At 36.4% G+C, this 25,235-nt stretch overlaps 1 protein-coding gene across 5 annotated transcripts in view; it reads left to right on the top strand.

The window, feature by feature from the left end:
* myo6a (myosin VIa) overlaps positions 1-25,235 on the top strand; it is a 257,094-nt gene that overhangs the window by 75,948 nt on the left and 155,911 nt on the right. For all 5 annotated transcript variants that reach the window (XM_051925546.1, XM_051925547.1, XM_028797486.2 and 2 more), the window contains exons 3-4: positions 11,764-11,833; positions 12,473-12,546. In XM_051925546.1, the coding sequence (XP_051781506.1) occupies positions 11,764-11,833; positions 12,473-12,546 (144 nt within the window). The remainder of the gene's footprint in view (positions 1-11,763; positions 11,834-12,472; positions 12,547-25,235) is intronic.

The raw sequence follows: 25,235 nt of genomic DNA, 5'->3' as shown, positions 1-25,235 counted from the left end.
ACACATTTAAACTTTAATCACAATATATATATATTAAAGGAAATGTGAAATTTTAAGTTTTAAAGGTAATGTCTTTGTATGTATGAGCTTGTATGTGAGCTGGGTGTACTAAGTGAACCAACCCCTTTAAGAGAATTATCCAGAGTAATGTACAGTTTAGCCTGAGTGGTGAGTCAATGCAAACAGGAAGGGAAGACACGGAGAGGTCATCTTTTGTTCTGTGTTTACTTGGCAGTGGTTTGTGAGTGAGTAAGATAATGAAGCTACAGTAATCCCTCCTCCATCGCGGGGGTTGCGTTCCAGAGCCACCCGCGAAATAAGAAAATCCGCGAAGTACAAACCATATGTTTATATGGTTATTTTTCTATTGTCATGCTTGGGTCACAGATTTGCGCAGAAACACGGGAGGTTGTAGAGAGACAGGAACGTTATTCAAACACTGCAAACAAACATTTGTCTCTTTTTCAAAAGTTTAAACTGTGCTCCATGACAAGACAGAGATGACAGTTCCGTCTCACAATTAAAAGACTGCAAACATATCTTCCTCTTCAAAGGAGTGCTCGTCAGGAGCAGATAATGTCAGAGAGATAGAGAAAAGCAAACAAATCAATAGGGCTGTTTGGCTTAAGTATGCGAAGCACCGCGGCACAAAGCTGTTGAAGGCGGCAGCTCACACCCCCTCCGTCAGGAGCAGAGAGAGAGAGAGACAGAGAAAAACAAACAAGCAAAAATCAATACGTGCCCTTCGAGCTTATGCGAAGCACCGTGCAGCATGTCGCTTCATGAAGCAGCTGCACAGAAGGTAGCAACGTGAAGATAATCTTTCAGCATTTTTAGATGAGCGTCCATATCGTCTAGGTGTGCGAACAGCCCCCCTGCTCAATCCCCCTACGTCAGGATCAGAGAAAGTCAGCGCAAGAGAGAGAGAGAGAGAAAAGTAAGTTGGGTAGCTTCTCAGCCATCTGCCAATAGCGTCCCTTGTATGAAATCAACTAAGCAAACCAACTGAGGAAGCATGTACCAGAAATTAAAAGACCCATTGTCCGCAGAAATCCGCGAACCAGCAAAAAATCCGCGATATATATTTAAATATGCTTACATATAAAATCCGCGATAGAGTGAAGCCGCGAAAGGCGAAGCGCGATATAGCGAGGGATTACTGTATACTTTTTTAAGAGTGGGGAACTTCTGCAGTCAAATCTGTTTGAGTAGCAGAATGTTAACAAGCATTTTGATGGGTAAGAGGTGCATTTATGTTAATTACATAATTTAGTAATACATTGGTTATTTGTTGAAAAATAACTTTCAGCAAAACCATCTCAATTTATAGTTGTACAATGATATGGATTTTAGGCCATACTGCCCAGTCCTATCTCTCACCTCTGACTTCACGGTCTAAAAGAAAATTGGTTAAACCAAATCCATAGCAAGGTGGAAAACAATGCTAAATTAATAAGAATATGAGTACTTACAGCATGTTTTCCAAAATGCACCTTAAGATAATCATCACGTCCTCGGGGAAAATATTATGTCATCAGATGGATTGAAAAAGTATTTCTTTCTGGCAAATGTGAGCCCCACTGTAGCTAATAAAATTCTAATACTGCATTCTACACTAGTAATCTTATAACAACAATCAGACATGTTGCTACAGTATTACGGTTTAAGGGTGCTTTGCTGTGTGATGATCTGCATATTTTTCTATTACTGAAGGAATTTAAATTTTGCTTTGTCTTAGAGGATTCCTCTGGAGAGTGTCAACCATCAGTGTATGAAGTAAAGTTGAAGCACAGCTGGTTTCTTAAGCAAGGACATTATCTGAAACATGCACAATTCTACATCGAAATGGTTTAAAAAAAAAAAAAATTACTTTTGCATTGACTGATGAACCACTCCTCTAGACATCATCAAATGTAAAAACGCATTGACTAAATAAAGTCTGACTATAGTACCACTAACAGTGCTAGTCAAAAAAATGACATTTTCTATGAGCTGTTTGCTTCGTTTATGCTCCCTTGTTAATGCACGGAACAGGGCATCATTCCTTGTCATCAGTCTGCTTCACTTTCCTGTTTTAGTAAATGCATGACTTCTCAGCATACTGCAGCATACAGTGCACTTCATAAAAGCAAATCATTATTTGTTGCCCCCCCATCTGCTTCACATATCTTTTTGTGTTAGAATGTGAGGACATAGTGTCAGTGTCTGCTATTTGTTAGATACACCCATTTTGGTAGATTGAGAATTCAAATTGAAAACTGTCTGTTGAAAATGGCATACCTTTGGTCACGTATTATTGCCATATCCCATTAGACAACTTTTTCAGTGATTTTCAATCGTAGCCTTCATTTACATAATATTAGCAAGAGGGAGGCAGTTTGTGGCGTGCTCCCATAAAGGCCATTTGTATAATGTGACATACCCAGCAACAAAACTCCAACTATTCTGCGACACCCCCCAGCAAAACTAAAGAGATTTTATTTTTGCTTTTAATCATACGGGTGGGCTCTTTGTGAATGCTGAAAACGCTAATCTGGAAGTACAATTCATATAATGCAACGACAAGCAATAAGGAATGCGGGTGTTTTCGACCTTGCAAACAAAAGCTCATCTGTCTGATGTCTCGTGTTTTATAAACCACAACAGAATGAAAAAAAGGGCAAAGATTGCACTTGAACTTGCTGAACCTTTTAACCCTTCATACAGCACCAGTGCCGTCATGCAGAACATTATTAGCCATCATAAAAAGGGTGCTGGAAGATGCCCAATGACTTTCGAGTCAGGTAAATTTAAATGGTCTGGCCAATATTTATGTTGTAATTTGAAATACACTAGTTTATGTCTTTCTCAAGTTAACATTGTATTCTATTTCATACTTTCAGAGAGAAGAACAAAGATCGTTGTCTTTTAAGTATTTGATTAAGACAGTAAATAAGACGTAGATGTATAGCATTGAATTCCAGTCTATCATTTCATGCTGAAAGTGAAGCATTTGTATTTCACTGCATTCACATTATATAAAGTGAAAATTAACCGAATCTCTGTTTGCTTCTTCTGATTTTGTTAACAGTGTAGTCATTTTGCCAGACTCTTATCCTATAACCTATTCAACATTCTATTGGCACATCTAAGCAATTACCCAAGTACTCCTAGGTCAGGATTAGGAGGGAGAGTGTTCCTTCAATGTACCTTGTGTTTTGATCTTCTGCTAATGGGCTATGTCCAGTGTACTTTTTGTGGGAGGCACCCAGGATATGTCTTCATTATATTAACTTGCCACTCTCAAAGCAAATAAGCAGCAGTTCTACTCAATCTATCTGTGCTGCTAATCTCTTCATCTTATTACCAAGAATGAGCCTAACAATCCTCTGCAGAACCTCATTAAGGCCATTTGTACTCATAATCTCATTGTCTGAAATACTGCAGTAACTGGAGGTTGTGAAAATAGGTGAGGATACAGATGTAGATTGGCTGGCTAATCAAACACATTGTCCTAACATGTACTTCTTGGCCATCGCAGTTCTGTGCAACACTCACTAAACTGTTGACACTGTATTGGTCTATTGGTAAATTTCATAATTGCTTGTACACTCACTTGTGAATAAGATCTCAAGAAATTTCAGGTCTTCCACATAGGGCAGCTGCTTCATTCAGTATTACAGAACAGGACACTCTTAACCTTTAGAAAACTATGACCTGGAAGTGTTCATTCTTATTTTGATTATGTCACATTCCTATGCTAACCAGTCAAGTCAAAAGGCTTTATTGTCTATCTATAAACATACTTTGGTACATTATACAGTGATATGAAATAAAATTTTATGGAGCCACAGTGCAATATTTAAATAATAAATATGCCACTATAACAAAATTAGTGGTTGGTCAGTTTTACATATGAGACTGTAGAACAAGGAAAAACATCTGTACAGATCAACATCATATTGACCAACAAAAATCAGTGATAATAGGAGATGTGCAATGGAGAAGGAATGCAAAGTAATGCTGAACAGAACAAATTCCAATAATTTCTGGTGGATGGAAGCAGGGAATAGAGATCGTGGTACGGATGGGAGGGGTCCCCACAGTGCTGGAGAGAAGCCCCAGTGATGATCTTCACAACAAATACTATCCATTGTATAGAGTTACAGTGATACACATTAGTTCTCAAACGAGACAGTGATGCAGCTGGTCAGGATGCTTTTAGTGGTACCCTGTAAAATATGTTGAGGATATTATTTAGAAGGCTTGCCATCTTTCAGCTGTTGCAGTAGGTGTCAAGTGATGATGCAATCTGATTGCTCACTTTGTGTGTGGCGACCGGAATTGGATTTGAAAAGAATCACATAGGCTCATTTGCTAGTGGTAAGTGAGTGTACAGTACCAAGATCAGCTGATGGAAAACAATGGGAATAAAAAAAATACCTTTCAGTTGTTTGTTGTTAAAATGCACCAGAAATATGTAATAGAAAATACAAATATGAACTTTTAAAAGCACTTTCTTGTGTACTGTACTGTACAAATGTGTTTTCATTAGGAGTTGATGAGAAGTAGGTTAGGTCTGCATACTTTGCCTACCTGATAGCCTAAAGAGTGATATCAGTTGACAGAAAACAATGGAAACAAAAATTATCATTCAGCTGTTTATAGTTAAAATGCACACAAATCTGTAACAAAATACAATATTAACTTTTAGAAACTCTTTCTTAATGCACACATAGTTGTATATGTGCATGTTTTCTAAAGGAGTTGGCGGTTGGGGGTTGCATTGTGTTCGCTGGGTGCCTAGGCTAACTTTGCTGGACTTGCAATCAAAATAGACTTGCAAAAGCTCTCTCGGAACGGATTTCGTTTATATGTAGACCTACTGTACAGTTATGGGTTAGCGAGGTGAACAGGGTGGCCTGAGCATGTAGCCCTTGGGGTCTCCAGTACTCAGTGAAATGTTTTTACTGATGCAGACTTTGTGTTTTTTTATTAGGATGTCCAAAATCCAATTACAAATTGAAGTACTGAAGCCCAGCACTCTCGTAGCTTTCTTATCAGATTCTGATTAATAATGCTATTGAATGCTGAACTGAAGTCATAGTATAACATTTTGATGTATGTATTTTCCTTGTCCATGGAAGCCATGAACAAGAGAGAGGCAAATATTATGGCATTTTGGTGGACTGGTTGGAGCAGTAGGCTAGTTTCAGGGAGTTGTGTTTTCATGTGACCAGTCTCTTGAAGCACTTGGTGATGATACGTGTGAGAGCTACAGGGTGATAATCATTGAGGCACAAGATAACTGATTTCTTTGTCATCAGTATAATGGTGGTTGATTTTAAGCATAAAGGAATGCTGGTCTGATGCATAGAAATGTTGAAGATGTTCATTAGGACCTCAACCAGCTGGTGTATGCAATTTCTGAGTACTTGCTCAGGGATGTCGTGACTGCACCCTTGACAGAGTTTTCCTCACATCTACTGCAGAGAGGCTCAGTGCTTCTTAATCACGACATAGATGGTCTGTCTCATGGGATCATTGCTCAGAGCATCAAACCACCCACAGAATTTGTTCAGTACATCTGGGAAACAAATATGACAGATGACAAACTTCAGATATGATTTTTGCAATTAATGTGGCCAGTAAACGTGTTAAAAAATATTGTTGCAGGCAGCAAGGCGATTGCCTCATACTGGTGTTCATTTTCTTGATTTATACATACCGACATAGATTCAGGGGAATGGAAGGAAAGCAGGGGAGGCAGGAGAAGTTATGGCTGTCCTGATGCTAGGCAAAAGTCGCGAAGATAAAAATTACAGTTTTTTTTTTCATTTCATGTGCAAAATAAGTTATCTTTGAGTGGCACTAAAACCAAAATAAGTCTGTAGTACCTCTTTATTTAATTTACCAGTCTGTCAGGTAGCTTGCAGTATTGACTGCCCAATATAATGACAAAATTCTATAAAACAAAAGTATAATGATTATCCCAACCCATTATTTCAGTTTGCAGTATCCTTGCTAATTTATGCAAAGAATTCAACATAACCACCCAAGTAATGCATGGTTTTGTTATTTTTAGGTAGGATACTGTCGCTGCAGCAGAGAACTTTTTGCGTGGCAGAAGCAAATGTGTACAGTAGTGGTCTTTTTTTTACCTTTTTTCTGTGGTGCACACTTTTTGTAACCCAAAAAATAACAATCGCACCATAATTCTACCAACTACAAAACCATTAAATGTCATACTTGTGCTAAACTGTCTAGATGGTCTTGGCAACCAGAGGTGCCACCAAAAAATCAGTTTGGAAATTGGCAGACACACCACTTAGTGAGCACTCATATGCCTACCGTTCCTCTGCTCTGGGGAAGTTGCTGAAGAACATTCACCCTGCAGCTGGACTCCAACTTGCCTCCTGGCTGCTACAGTCCAATCTAAGTGCTGTGTCTGCAAAACCGCAATCGCGGGGCTGCTTTTATGTTGGCTTCTCCAGATGGCCACATCCTCCTCAACCAGGTCTCGACCACCTGAAGAGTTTGTTTCTCTCAGGTCAGGACCCAGGGGCACTACACTATTTTTTTCTACAGCGCACCAGTTGAAAAATACTTGTGTAGAATATAATTATCAGGTTGTTGATAATGAACTAATGAGGATAGTATTTGCGCAGTTTTAACATAATTTTAATGTATGTCCATTTAGGAGATGCTTATTCTTTCAATTAAATCAGTCTTTATCAGTGTGATCAAAATCTACAGTTGTTTCGATCATATTATTTCACTTTGACATGTCTTTGTTTTATATACTATGCAAATTTGTGAATTAAAACAATTTTTTAATGTTATTTTTGTAGGTGCTTATAATATCAAACTGTGCTGACAGGTCACCCATTGCACAGCTGCACTCAGGTCCTAATTTGTGATCCTGTGGTGCTTCATTGTGTTCTGGGTGTGGCAACACGCTGTATCAGTGCATGCTCTCAACTTCCTCCTCCTCCTCATAATACATTGGCCTACTTTTCTTATTGCCTTCTTTTCAACTTACCTTTTAGAAAGGCATTCAAATGCAGGTTGTACTTGTCTCAAGTAGTATTCTGTTAAAATTTCAAGTTTAAGGTCATTGTTTAAGCCATGCCGTTAATTTTTTTTTTTAATTCCTTTGTGTTAATTGTACGTTATTTTTGTGTATTTACTTCATGATTGCAGTACTTATTTTATGATTACATGTGTCAAGTTTCAATGTTAGATGAGATAAATTGCGATAAATTACATACATGATACAATTAATTAGTTAAATTTATTTAATCAGTTCCCAGCCCTAGTTGTTATATTTGTCTAGTCCAATTTACCTAATTTTAATTTGATTATCTTAATTGAAGATAGATTCAGAGGACTCAGAGGATTCTGATTTGCAAAAATAAAATAGTCACAGTAGAACACACTACATCAATAAGCAAACATCTTAAATTGAATTCAGTTCAATTCAGATTATATAGTGTTCTTTGATTTGAGTACAGACCTAATTTTACTCAATGTTGTTGGTTATATATAAACATCACAGACTCCTTATGCATAAAAATTGCAGTTAACATGTAGTTTCTGTAAGAATTGTTAGGTTTGCTTATGTTAAAGGAATGAGGTAACAGAATTTGTTAAAAAAGTGTAACCTTAATAATATGGAGCCTTAAATGTCAAGTAAACAAATGATTTGATGGTAGACTTTAAGTGATACAAAAGATCACTTTCACCTATATATTTGAATGGCTAGGTGGCACATGCAACTTTTCATTTCCAGAACATGGGAGGTCAACACATATGTTGGCGGTCTTATCAGTTCATTAGAGGCTGCTCTTTCTGCAACAGTTCCAGAAATCCAGATTGAGTTTCAGCGACAATTTACTTCAGGTTCATTTCTGAAGTAATTGTGTCTTTTTCCATCATAGTGGGGTATGTTAAGGGCAGGAAGCAGCCAGGGAGATAGCTTCTGAAATAAAAACTTTTCCATTGAAGTACCTGTCTATAAGTTGTGGTATTTTTGAAATTAATGACATGATATTATGAATCTTGTACAGTAATTTGTTGAAAGGGTCAAAGTGTTTATAAAATTGGTTGTTAGGGGGTATTTGGGAAGTGGTGATCACTGTTTTTATTATGTTCTTTTATGGTTTGTATTTATATTGTATGTGTTGGACAGGAGGAAAACAAATAATCCAGTCAGAAGCAGTCTTGGAAAAAATCAATTTATGGAGGGACACAGTTGATTGTAACAGGCAAAGTCACAATTTTTCTGGCCTAGATCACCAAGTCTATGTCTCTGCATTTTGAAAGTTATGAAGCATGTGGTGAATTCTATAAACACATACACTGTTATCAACTGTTCAGATTCCTAGTCTCAGTGTCTCATTTCATGGACAGGAACAGTAAGTAACTTGGTAAAGTACCTTTGGTGCCAGGGCCCACAGCTGGATGCAGATAATTAGAAGTAGCATAGCAGTTCCTGGGCTCGGTAGCTAAAGGCTCAATCTCCTACCCTAGTTTTATTTATGCTTGTAATTTTTAGAAGAGTATAATCTTCTGCTTATATTCTATGTCCTGTGAAGTATTCATAACTAAGATCTGGTAGGCTAAAGTGATTTATACATTTATATGACAGAAAGAAGATTTTCAAATCAGCCTTAAACCTGAATTTGTCTTGTCCTCTTTTTCATCCAGTTGTATTACTGTAACGCTTGCTTTGAATGGTTTTCAAATCTAAAAGTATTCTTAAATTTAACATTACACATGTGACTTTCAATCCTGCTTTACCTCTGCCATTTTTAAAGTGCTTCCCTCTTAAACGTTATGTATTTATGCCTTGTTTAATTTATCTCGTATTATATGTTAACATTAATTTGTAAAATATGTTGTTACAGTACTTTTTTTTTTTAACGAAATGCACTTCATACAACAAATACTGTGCATATAATTATAAAATGTTACTTCCTAGTAACACTTAACATATAACTATACCCTGTATTCATTAATATTAATAACTTGGTATGTTTATTCTGGCTTAACAGTATGCCTAATTAGGTAAAAAAATGTTTTGGTTTTGGAGATTGTCAGCTGTCTTGTAACAAGTGCAGTATTATATTATTTGATGCAGCTTAGCTGTTTCATAATGATAGTCTCTGTGTTTTTATGTTTTTTAATTAAGGTTTTCAGCTGGACCTCCGTTTTATTCCTTAAATTGCTAGATTTATTATGGGTACCAGTGATATTATAGAGTTCACATTATACCAATGCAAACCTCACCAAAATTAAAAACTTGTGAAAATAGTCACATATAAAAACTCTTGTTAGTTGCTGTAATTCAAAATGAAAATAGATATACATGTAATACACTATAATAATTAATGTAGTATCTTATTGAATATCACCTTATAACATCTTAAATAATGCTTAACTACATATTTAACACATTCTACTCTAAAGTGCCTTATGTTTGAATGTACAGTACATATGGCTGACAATGATCAGTTGGTTCTCATGCTTCTTACTTTTAACAACAAAACAAAAATGTGTCACTTCATTGAAAAAGTAATTACATACCTTAGAAAGAGGTGTATATCTTCAGAATAGTTTTTATTTTTTGATAATCATTGTTAGAGGGTCAGCTCAGGGCATTGCAACAGGTACACACATGATAAATGTAGGAAGGACGGGTCCTTGCGTATGTCTGAACTGTTAACATTTGAATGTGATGATTGCATATAGCGCTGAACTGACCTCTCTGTACTACTGTTGCCTCTGCATGTCCTGGAGTACAAAAGAAACAGCAACATGTGGGGACTGGTAAGATCGCGGGGAAAAAAAACACGCTGTGTTATGTGAATGAATATGAATAATATGAATAATGTTGCATCAGTGCCACAGTGTTTTCCGAAATGTACTATACAGGTCATAAAATGAATAATTCCAAATATCATATATACCTATGTCTCTGTTTTTTTGTTTTTTTTGACATCATGGACCATAAGGTGCATACTAATTCAGCGTGAGCAGTAACACTCAATAAAACCGAATAAAAAAAATCAAGTGACGGTGAGATATGAAGAAGGCAGATTCACCAGCGTTTGTGTGTCAGCTTTTATCCCTCCAGATCAGAGAATGTCCAGTTCCATTGCCTCAAAACACCACTCACATCTACAGTTACTCCCAGTTTCAAATAAAAACTAACAGCATCAGATCCCTTGGGCGGTAGTATGTATCGCGATCGTGAGTGAGAGAATAAAAGTGAAAAAAAAAAACGGTAACTTTCACAAGTCCTATAAATGTACACTGTCTGTTACTGACGCAAACCAAATATGTGTGTACTGTATAATATTAACAATAAGAGCAGCTCTCTACTGAAAACAGCAAATACAGGAGGCAGACGGGATCGAATCAGGGACTCTTGATTACAAGTCAGCAAATCTTACCGCTGCATGTGTTCCAAATAATGATCTATTATTTCCACTCTAAAACTCCAGCACTTGACTCCCAGATAATCAATCAAGGCATGAGCTGGGAGAAGTTTGTGCATGGTCTGTGGCGGTGGGGGATAGAATAGGCACATTTACAGGACAAAAGACGCTGAGGGAGAGGTGCGAACGGATTTAAGGAGGGCTGGATCTACGAGTTTTTTCGTAGGCTCTGGTAATTCTAGTGTTAAACGGAATTTTAATTGTTACAGCACCCCAAATAAATTAACATTTTATATTTACAAAATGCTCTGTGGTAATGGGTCTTGGTCTAAGTTGCCTTTATGCTTTCATGTTAACAATCAGATTGCAAAAAAGGCTACCTCTGCATAAGTTTAAATAAAAGAAAACTGGAGACATTTTGTATAGCCACAGTGATGACCTCGGCAATTAACTAGAGTTTTATACAAGCAAAATAATTGAGCGCAAATCATTGATCTTTATGAGGCTGGTTGGTCAGCCATTCATATTACAGTTTAAGTTTGGTTTACAAATCTAACTGGTGATTCTGGTGACATTTCTAGCAGCGAGGTGGTCATAACTTTAGGGAAAACTTTGTACTACCATCTGGCTTTAGGAGCTTGGACTATTGTTTACTGAAGTTCTTATTTTTCCCTTGGAGAAATCTGCTTAACAATTTTTTAAAGCCCATAGCCAGAATAGGCTGACATTGTTTGGTTGCACTAGCTGATTGCCTGTGCTCTTTCTTAAGTGTAGTTTGACTACATGGCAATATCTCCTCCAGGTCTTGTCACCTATTGCTAAATGTTCCATGACTGACCTGCCTGGTGGTGGTTTCCAACATTCCAATATCTGGCTACATACACTGTTGCTGCCAAGTCCTGGGAATACCTACTGCATGCAACATCAACACCTTTACCTGACCATAGAAATGTTTAAAAAAGAGAAATAATTCCTAACCTTTGATTCCTTTAATCAGTTCAGCAGTGCTTCACACTGTTACAACTTTACACTATGGTTCATGACCAGTTTGGTAGTAGGGAATTTTCTGCATAGCCCCATTTTTTAGTAAACTGATCCAATAAATAATTTGTTTGCTTTGTTATTGTAATCCTGACTTACTGAAATGTCACCTTTCACGTCTTTTATACTAATTAGACCTTTGTGCCTGGGAGTACTTTTTTTGTCACCTTTTAGTGATTAGAGAAGCATAAATGACAATTCATAAATCTGAAAATTCGCATTCAAGTATTTTCTAACCTGTCACAGAAATGTTTATTGTAAATATATTTGTTTGAACATTGTCTGTTCTTTGTCATTTTAGACCTTTCTTGCTCCCATCAACCAAGTTTTTCCTGCTGAAGATGACAGTGAAAAAAGTGTTGAAGATAACTGTGAGTAATGGTCATTGCAGCTTGACAGCTCATTAGTTTTAGTTATTTCTTTTGAAAGAATTATAGGTTTGTCTAATTTTCTTCAGGAATACTACACTGCAAACTCAGCATTGTGTATTGTTTATCCATTTTACTGAATAAACTTATTATACACTATTATAACTGTTAGAACATTAGTGAGCTGAACACCCCTCTTTTTAGTAGTTAGTATGAAGCAAGTCTACATCCTGGAAAGAAAACCACTGTTATACTTACACTTATAAAGGAGATACTTTTCAAATTATATATCATGAGTCATTTATTGTTACTCAAGAGTTTATTGTGACTTGCCTAATTTTCCTGAAGTTTATTGTATCAGAGTAGTAAGAATGTTATGCCTAATTTCTAAATGATAATATCATATAAAATAATTTTATTTCATAAGTACTGGTGCAGTTTAAAACTTTTTGATGTGTTCTTGTTGCTCCTCTTAAGCTGTCTCAATTTTAACAGGACAGAATTTCTTATCTTTTTGGACATTAATTTATGTGTAGATGCTGTTTAAATGGTGACCATTAGAATATTTTCATTTCATATGCTGAATTGAATATTATTATTAAATCTGTTATTTGTGTTTCAAATTGTGTGTTTTCCTTTTAGGTTCTCTTATGTATTTAAATGAAGCCACACTTTTAAATAACATAAAAGTACGATACGGAAAAAACCATATTTATGTAAGTATTTCATTGAAAAAAACAGGTATTTTTTAAATTGTTAGATATATTATTCTCTTTAATCTTTGGCAAATGTTTACTGTTAGGAAAATGTAAACATCTCAGTATTTACTAGTTTAATATGAGACATTATTTGCTAGAATACAGAAGGCCAATGGTATTTTTTTAACCAAAGTGCAATACCTTCAAATTTTAGTAGATAGTTGTGAAGCTAGAATCTTGATCCCCACATTTTCTTATTTGTTGAAAACTTCAGGAAAGTTTTGGTCTGCTAGCCAGTGATCGTGTGTCCACTAGGAACTTTTGATAATGAACTCAAATCACTACTGCTGGTGAAACATTATTGACGGACTGTTTTTCTTAAGGGTAAAAGATTAATGTGCCCTTTGGTCATCAATGATATCTTACAATTCTTGTATGTCATGCTATATTATAATGATATTTTTTATTGGAAGGAGAAAGTGGTGTATTAAAATCACCTTTTATCAGTAAAACAAGATACAGTGGAACCTCGGATCACGACCGTAATTCGTTCCAAATCTCTGGTCATAACCCGATTTGGTCGTGACCTGAAGTAATTTCCCCCATAGGATTGTATGTAAATACAATTAATCCGTTCCAGACCGTACAAACTATATGTAAATATTTTTTTTTAAAGATTTTTAAGCACAAATATTGTTAATTATACCATATAATGCACAGCATAATAGTAAACTAAATGTAAAAACATTGAATAGCACTGAGAAAACCGTGAACAACAGAGAAAACTAACATTGCAAGAGTTCGCGCTATAGAGCTACGAACCGCTTGCTAAAACCACTTTTTTTTTTAATGAGTTTTAAGCACAGGGAAAAAATTAACATTTGAAAAATCCGTAATTTAATAAACAACCAAGAAAAGTAACATTACAACAATGCACGCTACAAACCAATCGCTTTAAACAGAAGTGAAGTGGAGGTTAAAATCCAATAGAAAAAAGTCTTCATTAAATACAACGAGGTTAAAACAATGCTCGAATCAGTCCCTTTAAAAACAAGCCCGGTGCATTCTTTAACTGCCTTCTCAGCCTTATACGGCCAGCCCTCTCTCTCTCTCTCTTGCTCGCTCACGCGCTCTCTCACGCTCTCTCTCTTGCTTGCTACACAGGGAATGCACAGGGAGAGACTGAACACGTGTGGAAATCATCGCCGCACACAAACCGAAAGGGAAACTGGCTTGTTTGTATACCAAGTGTGTGGTCGTGAACTTTTTGGTTGTAACCCGATTTGTACGTGTTCAGAGACATTCATGAACCGAGGTTCCACTGTAATATGAGACATTTAAAAAATTGTGATGGTCCATGCAGTATTTGCATGTAAATTACACTTAATCTCAAAAGTACAAATATTTTGCAAATCTGTAGGCCTGGTCCTATAACTAAACTAGAGTAGACTGCAAAAATCCTGGTTAAATTAAACTATTTTTATGGTAGTTATTGTTCAAGATGTGTCGAAAGAGTTTTTGAAGGATGTGGAGATAAGTACTGAACCAAACGGGGGAAAAAACAATAGGCCTGGAGCCTGTAACAAAACAAACACGATGTAACCTGTTTGATTTTTTTTTAATATTTGTTATGTTGTAATCAACCAGGAGCTCTACACAGCACAAAAAGTGCTTGATTTTCAGATAAAAATCATAATTTTAAGACATGTTAGTCCATTTCGATTTTCCACAGACCATGCTAAAATCAGCATTTTTCAATGCTTTGAACATCACAGAATCAAAACCTGAACTTAACCTGATAGTGAATTTTTTGAAGTAAAAACACAAGTACTTTGTGAGGGATGTACAGGTCAGTAGACAGTGGGTTTTTGTCCCCCTTTTTATCCATGCCAGAACTTTTAGGTGAGCCATCTTTATTATCACCTTTTATTAAAAATAAGTGTATTTAAATCAGAGATAAAACACAATAACTTCAATATACAGGTAAAATTCCATTACAACGAATATCTTTACAACGAAATTTTCATTACAACGAAGTATTTTTATGGTTCCGACAGTTTCCTCATATGACACAAGTCTATAGAAATCAAGTTACTACAAAATACATTCAGCAGATACTTTCATTACAACAAAGTGCCCAAAAGACCTTGAAATGCCTGAATGAATCCTCTACAGAGCAGTTAGTTCTGTGGTCTCAGCTCAGTTGTATATAGCGATCCCCAAACAGAAACACTGTAAAAAAATTTTTCTTTCTTCGAACTTTCCTCAAACTGTTTTTTTGCTGTCTTTTGTTTTCTGTGGTTTTCAGTGATACATTTTGCTTATTGCTCATCAACATTTGAAAAATATCCATTGGAATGTAATTCACTGTCACCCTCCTATAGAAATGGCAGACATGAAAAAATGATAACAGTTCATATTAGAAAAAAAAAACTTTTAATTTTTGCAGCTCTTGATTGTGGAAAAAAGACAAAAGATGCTTCCAGTGAATGCGGAATTTCGCCATCGACACTGTCAACTTTCTTGAAAGACCGAGCAAAAAAATAAGAAAAATCTCGGGTTGCAAACGTATGCGAACTCCTGCATTTGAAGACGTCAAAAAAGCCGTTTTTATGTGGTTCAGTGATGCTAGTTCAAGAAACATTCCTATTCATTCAAGAACATTTCTAAACTCTCTTGGGACCTCCCTCAACTGGACAACACGCCGAAGAGTGTCCCGAAGTGTGATCACCGTGTCTGTGGAATTTCTGTTTATCCATTGCTGGGGCAACAGCAGGCTCACAGCTCTGCTACGGCTCTTCACCAAAGCGAACAGAAAGATCTCGATGGGTGATGCAAGGAACATTGTAAAACAGTATTACCTGTACTTGGCCACTAACCTAGCCACAACCCCGACTGCTGTGTCTGTGTATAGGAGAGTGGCAGATCCCGCTACAATAAATAACCCTGCTGTTCCTGTTTCAACTGAATAAAGCTGGTTTTGCTAAAGTACTGAGACTCAGCCTCATGTTTTGGAGTGCCAGACAGGGACTTATAGTGCAACACCGATCTTCCACAGATGTGGCAATCGTTCTTCAGGATGTACTTCGGCATGTTCTTCCCATTCGGGGGGGTTGAGGGGACCTCAAAAGAGTTCAGAAACCTCACAATATGAAGAAGACAAAAAGAATGATTCGGCTTCTGATTGATAACTGTGCTGTCCACAACATGCTTCCACATTTAGATAATGTTTGCGTTGAAAACCTCCCAACCAATTGTACAGCAGTGCTTCAGCCATTGAATTTGGGCATCATTTGCACCCTGAAAGTGTATTATCACAAGGAAATGCTGAGAAGCATTCTCGTCAGCATAACTTGTAGACAGGAGGAGAATAAAATTAATGTGAAAGAAGCTGTTGAAATGATTGCAAACGCCTGGACGCAAGTTAAAGAAAGCACTATAGTGACAAATACAGTATCTCATTACTACGAAATTTTCATTACAACAAAATGTTTTTTAGGTCCCTGGCAGTTCGTTGTAACAGAATTTTACCAGTATTTGTAAATACATCTGTTAAATACATCTGTTAAAGTCAAGTGGTATCAAGTACACTTCAGTTTCCAGAATGTATAGGCAGGCTTCTTAATGTTTTTGGTGTTGTGCACTATAATATACTGTAAAACTGCAGGAAGACATCTTTTTAAATTTGTGATAACCATGTGCAATGAAAAATGGGAAGGAGAGAAGGTACTTTTTAATACCTAATACTTTTTTATATTCCTAATTTACCATTCGTGGAACATGCTGCTTTAACTTCAAGCTTCAGTGTACAGTAGCTTTGAAGGATAATTCCATCCTTATTTTATAAAACTCTTTATTTTATATAGTGCCCTTCACAGTGCCCCATCACAGTTATCTTTAGAAAGCAGATAAACTACAATTCATAGTAATAGCATACATTACAAGCTCATTCAATGTGTGATAAGTTATGGATGAACTAATAGTACATGGAAATTGGTTGATTGGATGGAATGACAATATCATTGGTTATGGATAGTTGTGGCCGGCATGTAAAAATTCATTAGAAGTTACAGGCATATACAATAAAAATGCATAAAACAAATGCAGATATTTAAGTCTCATTTGAAATTAAGGAGTGATTGAACTTCACTATCATATCTAAGAAGAGAGTTCTTGTGATAAAAAGGAAAAAGCTAAATGATCATTCAGAAACAAGTGCATAAAGCATATTTCAATTTTAAGAAGGTAAAAATCAATGAATCTTAAGTGTCTAGTAGGTTAGTATGAGGCAAGCAACAATGACATTTAATCTTAGGGTGTTTAATTAACAGTTTGTAAGTCAGATGAAGAGGAAGCCAGTGTGCAACAAGCTGTGTGGTAATGTGTTAATTACTATCTTTTCTCAGAAATAACTCTGGCAATAGTACTTTAAGCTTCTTGTAATTTGTTAATAATTCATTGATTGAGAGTGATTCAAGGACTGGTATTAGTGAACATACTGAAAATGCTTATCCTTACAGTATTTACATACAGAACCTGTGAAGATCATTCATGACTACATTTATTCTTTGATTATATAAGCCACACACAGAAGGCTAATTTGTGAATTACCAAATGACCTTTCATTAGGTTCAAATTTTACAATCATTTTACTTTTTTATGAGTTAGGGAGATATTAAGTTTCAACTCATCCATCTTCACTACAGCTTACGTGTCTTAACCAATGACAGAGTAAAAGTATGGACATTAATACTTAGATTTGAAATTATTGCTTTTAGTATGAAAGACCAATGTTGTCTTTGTGAGATGAAGTACTGATAAGTTACTGTAATCACTGAGTTAGCTAAGAATGCTTACGGTCATAAACTCCTAGAAAAGAATTTGTCTATGGTCAATAGTTGGTTTTTCATATCTAATCTCTGATGTTAAGCACTATTCTTCTGTATAATAAAACCTCTGCACCTAAGTAACCCTATTAGCATGTGTTTTTTAAATACTATTTCATATGCAACCTCAGAGGTTAAGCACCATTTTCTTAATGTGTGTTTGAGAGTAAAACTTCAAAGGCTAGGCAGCTTAACTTAATGTGTCTTACATTTAATACAAAGCCTAACTATTAAATTATAGATGTAGAGATAGATACCACACCAAGTATTAATACTCAGACTATGAACCCCTCGGGTTGAGTTCCAGCATGTGTCCACAAAAAAGGGCTATACCTTTTCAGCATTACTTTCAGTGTTAGCAGGAAAATTATCAGTCAAATCTATTAAAAGCAAACTCAATATTATGTGATTACAGAATAGCATAAAGTTATAAAAGCATCAAAACAATGAATATTAGAAGTTCACAGACATGCATTCTAGAAGGCAAAATTACTTACAGTATCTTTCCTTTGTACACCCAGACTTATTCTTTTTGTACTTTGAGATCCTAAAGCAGGTCAGAGAACAAAGCTTATTCAAATGGGGCAACAAGTAGCTATAAGATTTTCAAAAGAGTAAATGCCATTACCATTGGCTACCTAGAAACATAAGTAGAGAGGAAACAGGTTGACACTTTGCATGTTGCAAACCCATAGCTTTACCCCTGAGAAAGCATACCTGGTGTCTGCTGTATTAATATACATAATTATACAGGTTCAGGATTAAATCACATAGATACCTGTGCAGAGACAACATCTACCTGTACATAGACAACATCTTTGCATCCTACGAGCAATTACACTCCAAATGTAACTTTCCAGCAACACATTTCTTTTACTACTTCCAAATTTGAAACTTTGTTCAACAAAACCTGCCCAATTTTCCTAACCTCCCACCAACCTGTATTCCGGAAAAATTATTGATCAGTCTTGAGGACTCAGAAAGCATTTCTGCAATAAATAAAAACCTTTTAAAGTCCCTCCCTTTCAAAGATCCCAAAATACAGTGGGAAAACGATCTCTTACTCAACATTTCAGAAAAGGAGTAGAAGGCAGCCATGCACAGAATTCACTCTACCTCCATATGTACAAAGCATACAATTATTCAACTTAAAATTATATATTGAGCACATTCTGTCTTGTTTAAAATTGTCCAAAATGTTTCCAGGGCAAGATCTAACCTGAAAACGTTGCAATCAAGTTCCAGCCTCATTGGGCCATATGTTTTGGACGTGCACCAAATTAACATCATTTTGGACCAAAATCTTTAAATGCGTTTCAGACAGCCTTGGAGTCACAATCCCTCTTAATCCACTAACAGTTGTGCTTGGTGTACTCCAGATGGGCTTAAAGTGGAGAAGAACAAACAAACTGTAATTGCCTTTACTTCACTTTTGGCATGTAGACTTATCTTGCTGAAGTTAAAGAATCCGAATTCACCTGTTTTAAGTCAGTGGATAAAATTCTCACTTAGAGGATCTGTAGAATAGTTCTTCAAAACTTGGCAGGATCTAATCAATAATATTTTAGAATAAGCATTTAAATTGAGGAAGTGGATTATCTTCCCTTTTTTTCTTTTGTTTTTTTATTATTATTTATTTATTTTAATTTATTTATTTACTTAACCTTACTTTTCCTACTGTTAAAGGTTTATTCTGTTGGCCTAACTCCCTTTCTCAGGAGTAGGGGTTGATTTGTTTCGAACCTAGATTTGTAAAACTTGACTTGCTTGTATGGAATGTTATTTGATTTTAATAAATTCAATAAAATAAAATAAATTAACAAAATATGCATAATTGTTGGAAGATTTTTCTGTTATATTATAACAGAAACATTAATTACTAACTTAAACCCATAGATCCATGTAAACAAAAGGCTATCAGTAACACCTCTCCTGCAAGTTTGGCTCTGGGCTATCTTTTTTATGTCTTTCCAGCTGGCACCATACTCTTTTAGTTATTTTTCTGTGTCATACTTCCAGATGTTTCTTGGTCTGCCTCTTTTCCTTTTTCCCATTTTATTCAGTGACACAGAAGCTGCCTTTGCATGCTACAGTGCAGCAGTGTCATCTCTGTCTGTATGTTCATGTTTATGCTCTGTGCTTCCCAGTTAGGTTAAGGGCATTGCCTTCTGCTCTTAATATGCTATCATTTTTGGTGTTAATTGGACTTTGTTGTCTTTTTGTTGATAAGCAGCCGTATTTTGGCTGATGTGACTGCCAGAGGTTATGCCCTATTGCTGCATTTGGTTGTAATTGTATGAGAGATAGGCTATGTCATCTTCAAAGTCCAGATCATCTTGCATTATATTAAATTTTTTCAATCCATTAGACCTCCAGGAGGAATAGAAAAGTGAAAGAAGGCATCCCAGTTGCACTCCAGTCTTGACCCTCAAGAAGTCTGTTAGCTAGTCTGTATGAATCACCTTGCAAGACAAGCACTGATAGGTGCTCTGTATGAGTGAAAATACTTTTTCTGGTATTCCATAGTGTTTCAGGAGTTTGCACAAGTTTTCCCTGTCCACAGTGTCAAATGCCTTCTTATAGTCAATAACTTTGACAATGAGAGGAGAATTCCATTCAAGTGACTGCTCCACAATGATCCATAGTGTGGAAAAGTGATTGGTACATTATCTGTCTACTGAAAATCTGCCTGCTGGTCCCCAAGCTTGTTGTCTACTGTGATTTTCACCTTCTTCAGAAGGATTGTGTTCAGGGCTTTTCCAACAACAACAACAACATTTATTTATATAGCACATTTTCATACAAAAAATGTAGCTCAAAGTGCTTTACATGATGAAGAAAAGAAAAATAAAAGACAAAGTAAGAATAAAAATAAGACAACATTGATTAACATAGAGTAAGAGTAAGGTCCGATAGCCAGAGAGGACAGGAAAAACAAAAAAAAAACTCCAGACGGCTGGAGAGAAAAAAATAAAATCTGCAGGGGTTCCAGACTATGAGACCGCACAGCCCCCTCTGGGCATTCTACCTAACATAAATGAAACAGTCCTCTTTGTATTTAGGGTTCTCATGGAAGGACTTGATGAAGATGGTCATGCAGACTTCTGGCTTTTAATCCTTCAATGTAGGAACATCATGATGCTTTGATTAGGTGGTGGTGGCGCAGGTCGCCACCACAAAAAACCGGGAAAAGAAACAGAAGAGAGAGTAGGGGTTAGTATGGATTTTAGAGCCACCATGAATAGTTATTATAATGAATTGAATATACAGAGTATCAGGATTAAATTAAAGTGAAGTTATGAGAAGGCCATGTTAAAGTAATGTGTTTTCAGCAGTTTTTTTAAAGTGCTCTACTGTATTAGCCTGGCGAATTCCTATTGGCAGGCTATTCCAGATTTTAGGTGCATAACAGCAGAAGGCCGCCTCACCCATTCTTTTAAGTTTTGCTTTTGGAATTCTAAGCAGACACTCATTTGAGGATCTAAGGTTACGATTTGGAATATAGGGTGTCAGACATTCCGATATATAAGATGGAGCGAGATTATTTAAGGCTTTATAAACCATAAGCAGTACAGTGCATCCGGTAAGTTTTCACAGCGCATCACTTTTTCCACATTTTGTTATGTTACAGCCTTATTCCAAAATGGATTAAATTCATTTTTTTCCTCAGAATTCTACACACAACACCCCATAATGACAATGTGAAAAAAGTTTACTTGAGGTTTTTGCAAATTTATTAAAAATAAAAAAACTGAGAAATCACATGTACATAAGTATTCACAGCCTTTGCTCAATAATTTCAAATCGTATGTATGAATTTCCCCTTGGGATTAATAAAGTATCTATCTATCTATCTACTTTGTCGATGCACCTTTGGCAGCAATTACAGCCTCAAGTCTTTTTGAATATGATGCCACAAGCTTGGCACACCTATCCTTGGCCAGTTTCGCCCATTCCTCTTTGCAGCACCTCTCAAGCTCCATCAGGTTGGATGGGAAGCGTCGGTGCACAGCCATTTTAAGATCTCTCCAGAGATGTTCAATCGGATTCAAGTCTGGACTCTGGCTGGGCCACTCAAGGACATTCACAGAGTTGTCCTGAAGCCACTCCTTTGATATCTTGGCTGTGTGCTTAGGGTCGTTGTCCTGCTGAAAGATGAACCGTCGCCCCAGTCTGAGGTCAAGAGCGCTCTGGAGCAGGTTTTCATCCATGATGCCTCTGTACATTGCTGCAGTCATCTTTCCCTTTATCCTGACTAGTCTCCCAGTCCCTGCCGCTGAAAAACATCCCCACAGCATGATGCTGCCACCACCATGCTTCACTGTAGGGATGGTATTGGCCTGGTGATGAGTGGTGTCTGGTTTCCTCCAAATGTGACACCTGGCATTCACACCAAAGAGTTCAATCTTTGTCTCACCAGACCAGAGACCATTTTCTTTCTCATGGTCTGAGAGTCCTTCAGGTGCCTTTTGGCAAACTCCAGGCGGGCTGCCATGTGCCTTTTACTAAGGAGTGGCTTCCGTCTGGCCACTCTACCATACAGGCCTGATCGGTGGATTGCTGCAGAGATGGTTGTCCTTCTGGAAGGTTCTCCTCTCTCCACAGAGGACCTCTGGAGCTCTGACAGAGTGACCATCGCGTTCTTGGTCACCTCCCTGACTAAGGCCCTTCTCCCCCGATCGCTCAGTTTAGATGGCCGGCCAGCTCTAGAAAGAGTCCTAGTGGTTTCAAACTCTTGCCTGGATCTGAAGCTTCTGCTGACATCACTGAGACACACAAGTCATCCCATCATGTTAAGGCATGAGACAGACAACAGAAACACCATTCTAAAAAATAACCACCAAAGATATACCATGACCTTAAAAGTATTAATTTAAGACCAGATGTGATTATGAAGATATTGAACATGTTATAGAAGTTCTTAAATTAATTCTTATGATCTTTGAAGACATAAAATTGAGTGACTGTTCAGTGTTGGAAGACTTTTGACAGTTGCAGTATGTTTTCCTGTAAACAAAAAGATCCTCCTTTTCCTTTCATTAAACAGTTCTGATTAGATAAAATTAATTATTTTTTCCTGGAGTAAAACAGCAGTTTGTTGCTGCTATAAGCACAGTTTTCTTGAGGCACATTTTCCTGTTTGCTACAGCAATGAGACATTTAATACATTATCTACATCATTGTGAGCTCAGTGATATTTATTAAAATGTAATGTGGTCATCAATGCAGCTCTCAAAATTAACTAATGTAGATGGAAAAAAAATCTAATTTGAGTAAAACAAATATAAACTGAATAATGCAGCGGGTGACTTTTTTAAAAGTTGAATAGGCTGTTGCAACAATGTACAGAAAATATTTAAAAGATTCTAAAGCATTCAGAATTCCTTAGGTGAGTAAATGTAAAAAATATCTCTAAACTGCAGGTTTGTGCAGGACTAGAGAGCAGGTTGAAAGTTAGGTGCTTACATTTATATTACAGGCAGCTTGATTGTCATGAGTATACCTGATGTTGTTCTTAATCAAAATGTTTGTTTTTTATTATTAAATTTTAATAATATTCAGAGAAAGAATAATTCTGTTTCACAAAATACATAAGGTTCTTACATGTTTTAAGGCACATATTAATGTTAGTAGGGCTTGGTTATTGTTAAAATGAATTCTGTACTGCTGTCACATTATTTTAAGTGATAGAGGTTAGATGAAAATTAAATATGTGCATTAATAAATAGACAAGTATAAGATAATTGACATCAGGCTGCTGACTGTTTATTATGTAAGGATATAATAGACTCGTTTTTCCACTTACTATATAGTGAATTCCCCTCTGTAGAATGTAATCAACTAGTCTTGGTCAGATATTGAGAGAGCACAAATAAAGGCAGTAGTATAGTAAAAGAATAGCTGGCAGATCTTTTTTTTTTTTCAGTCCACATCATGATAAGGCAACTAGGGAGCAATGTTTTAATATCCTGAGTGATGCAATTCACCAGATTAATTTGGCCAGAACAAAACACATGATGGCATTCTGTTCCACGTAAACAAATCAAAACTGAATACTGTATTTTAAATTCAGTATACTGGTTTTACCTTAAATGATGAAAACCGCATTAATTAAGGAACAAACGCCTGAGAGTCAAGTACACCATCAAGAAGAGGAATGGGTGATGACTAAGGATTAATTTTGCATTCTCTACCTGCTTCATACTTCCCCAATAAAAACCTATACCTTTCTGTATAATTTAAAATGCTGTCCTACACACTTCAACATGATTTAAAATGTTGTTTCATCACCATATTTTTCACTACACAAGCCATAAAGTAAAGCACTTGTGAAGTGAAGCACTGATTTACTGTCCAGTGATTTGTGACCTTTTTAGATCTCTTATACTTGACAATTATCTTATACAGTGCCAATTTTATGAGACATATAAAGAAAGCTGCTCATGCACCCACCGTTTGGATTTGGTGATCTGTTGTATATACAGTGGAACCTCGGTTCATGACCATAATTCGTTCCAAAACTCTGGTCGTAAACCGATTTGGTCGTGAACTGAAGCAATTTCCCCCCATAGGATTGTATGAAAATACAATTAATCCGTTCCAGACCATACGAACTATATGTAAATATATATTTTTTTATATTTTTAAGCACAAATACAGGTCCATAGAATGCACAGCATAATAGTAAACTAAATGTAAAAACATTGAATAACACTGAGAAAACCTTGAACAACAGAGAAATGTAACACTGCAATAGTTTTTGCTATAGCGCTACCAACTGCTGGCTAAAAACACTTTTTTTTAATGAGTTTTAAGCACAGGGAAAAAAATGAACATTTGAAAAAATCTGTAATTTAATAAACCACCAAGAAAAGTAACATTGCAACAATGCATGCTATAAACTGAAGTGAAAACAAAATCAAGCCCAGTGCATTCTTTAACTGCCTTCTGTACCTTATGAGTCCAGCCCTCTCTCTCTCTCTCTCTCTCTCTCTCTCTCTCTCTCTCTCTCTGCCTGTGTGTGTGCGTCTGTCTCTCTCTGGCGCTGCCTGTGTGTGTGCGCGGCTCTCTCTCGTGCTGCCTCTGTGTGTGTGTGTGTGGCGCGCTCTCTCTCTCTTGCTCGCTGCACAAGAAATGCACAGGGAGAGACTGAACATGTACAAACCGAAAGGGAAACTGGCTTGTTCATATACCGAGTGTGTGGTCGTGAACCGAGGCAATAGTTTGGCGAACTTTTTGGTCGTAAACCGATTTGTACATGTACCGAGACATTCGTGAACCGAGGTTCCACTGTATTTAAGAGTGTGGGGTATTGTAGGAAAGGCTTAAACTTTAGTTTAGTTTTAGCAGCTGAGCTGAAAAATGCAGTTTATTAACCTCAAGTATGTTTGAACAAGAGGGCTGCTTTTCATAGATTCTCATTTGAACAAGTGGAAGCAGTCTTTAATAACAAACGAGTATAAGTAAATTAAAAGGCTCTCTAACAGCCGAGTTAAATCCATGTATATTAAAAATTAGATTGAGTACAGCTTTGTAGGACTCGTTAAATTGGCTCAGAAGTTTAAAGCAGGTGTCTCATGGAAATTCACAAGTGATGGCTTTAGGCGTTTACTTATGTTTCATGTAGACTGTTTGTTTATTTTTGTATGGTATAGAGTGCAGTTGTAGATCACCACTGAGTGCCATGATTTAGATATTTTGCATACTGATCTCTTTTCCTTTGAAGATATATTTCTGTAGAAAAAATTTATTTTATTTTGTTGGTCCTCACACCTGATTTTCTAAGAAGTTACTTTTTCATAATCTCATATGCTTGTAAAT

The sequence above is a fragment of the Erpetoichthys calabaricus genome, chromosome 3 (assembly GCF_900747795.2).
Source record: "Erpetoichthys calabaricus chromosome 3, fErpCal1.3, whole genome shotgun sequence".
Taxonomy (NCBI): Eukaryota; Metazoa; Chordata; class Cladistia; order Polypteriformes; family Polypteridae; genus Erpetoichthys; species Erpetoichthys calabaricus.
This window is presented reverse-complemented; position numbering and strand designations above follow the sequence as displayed.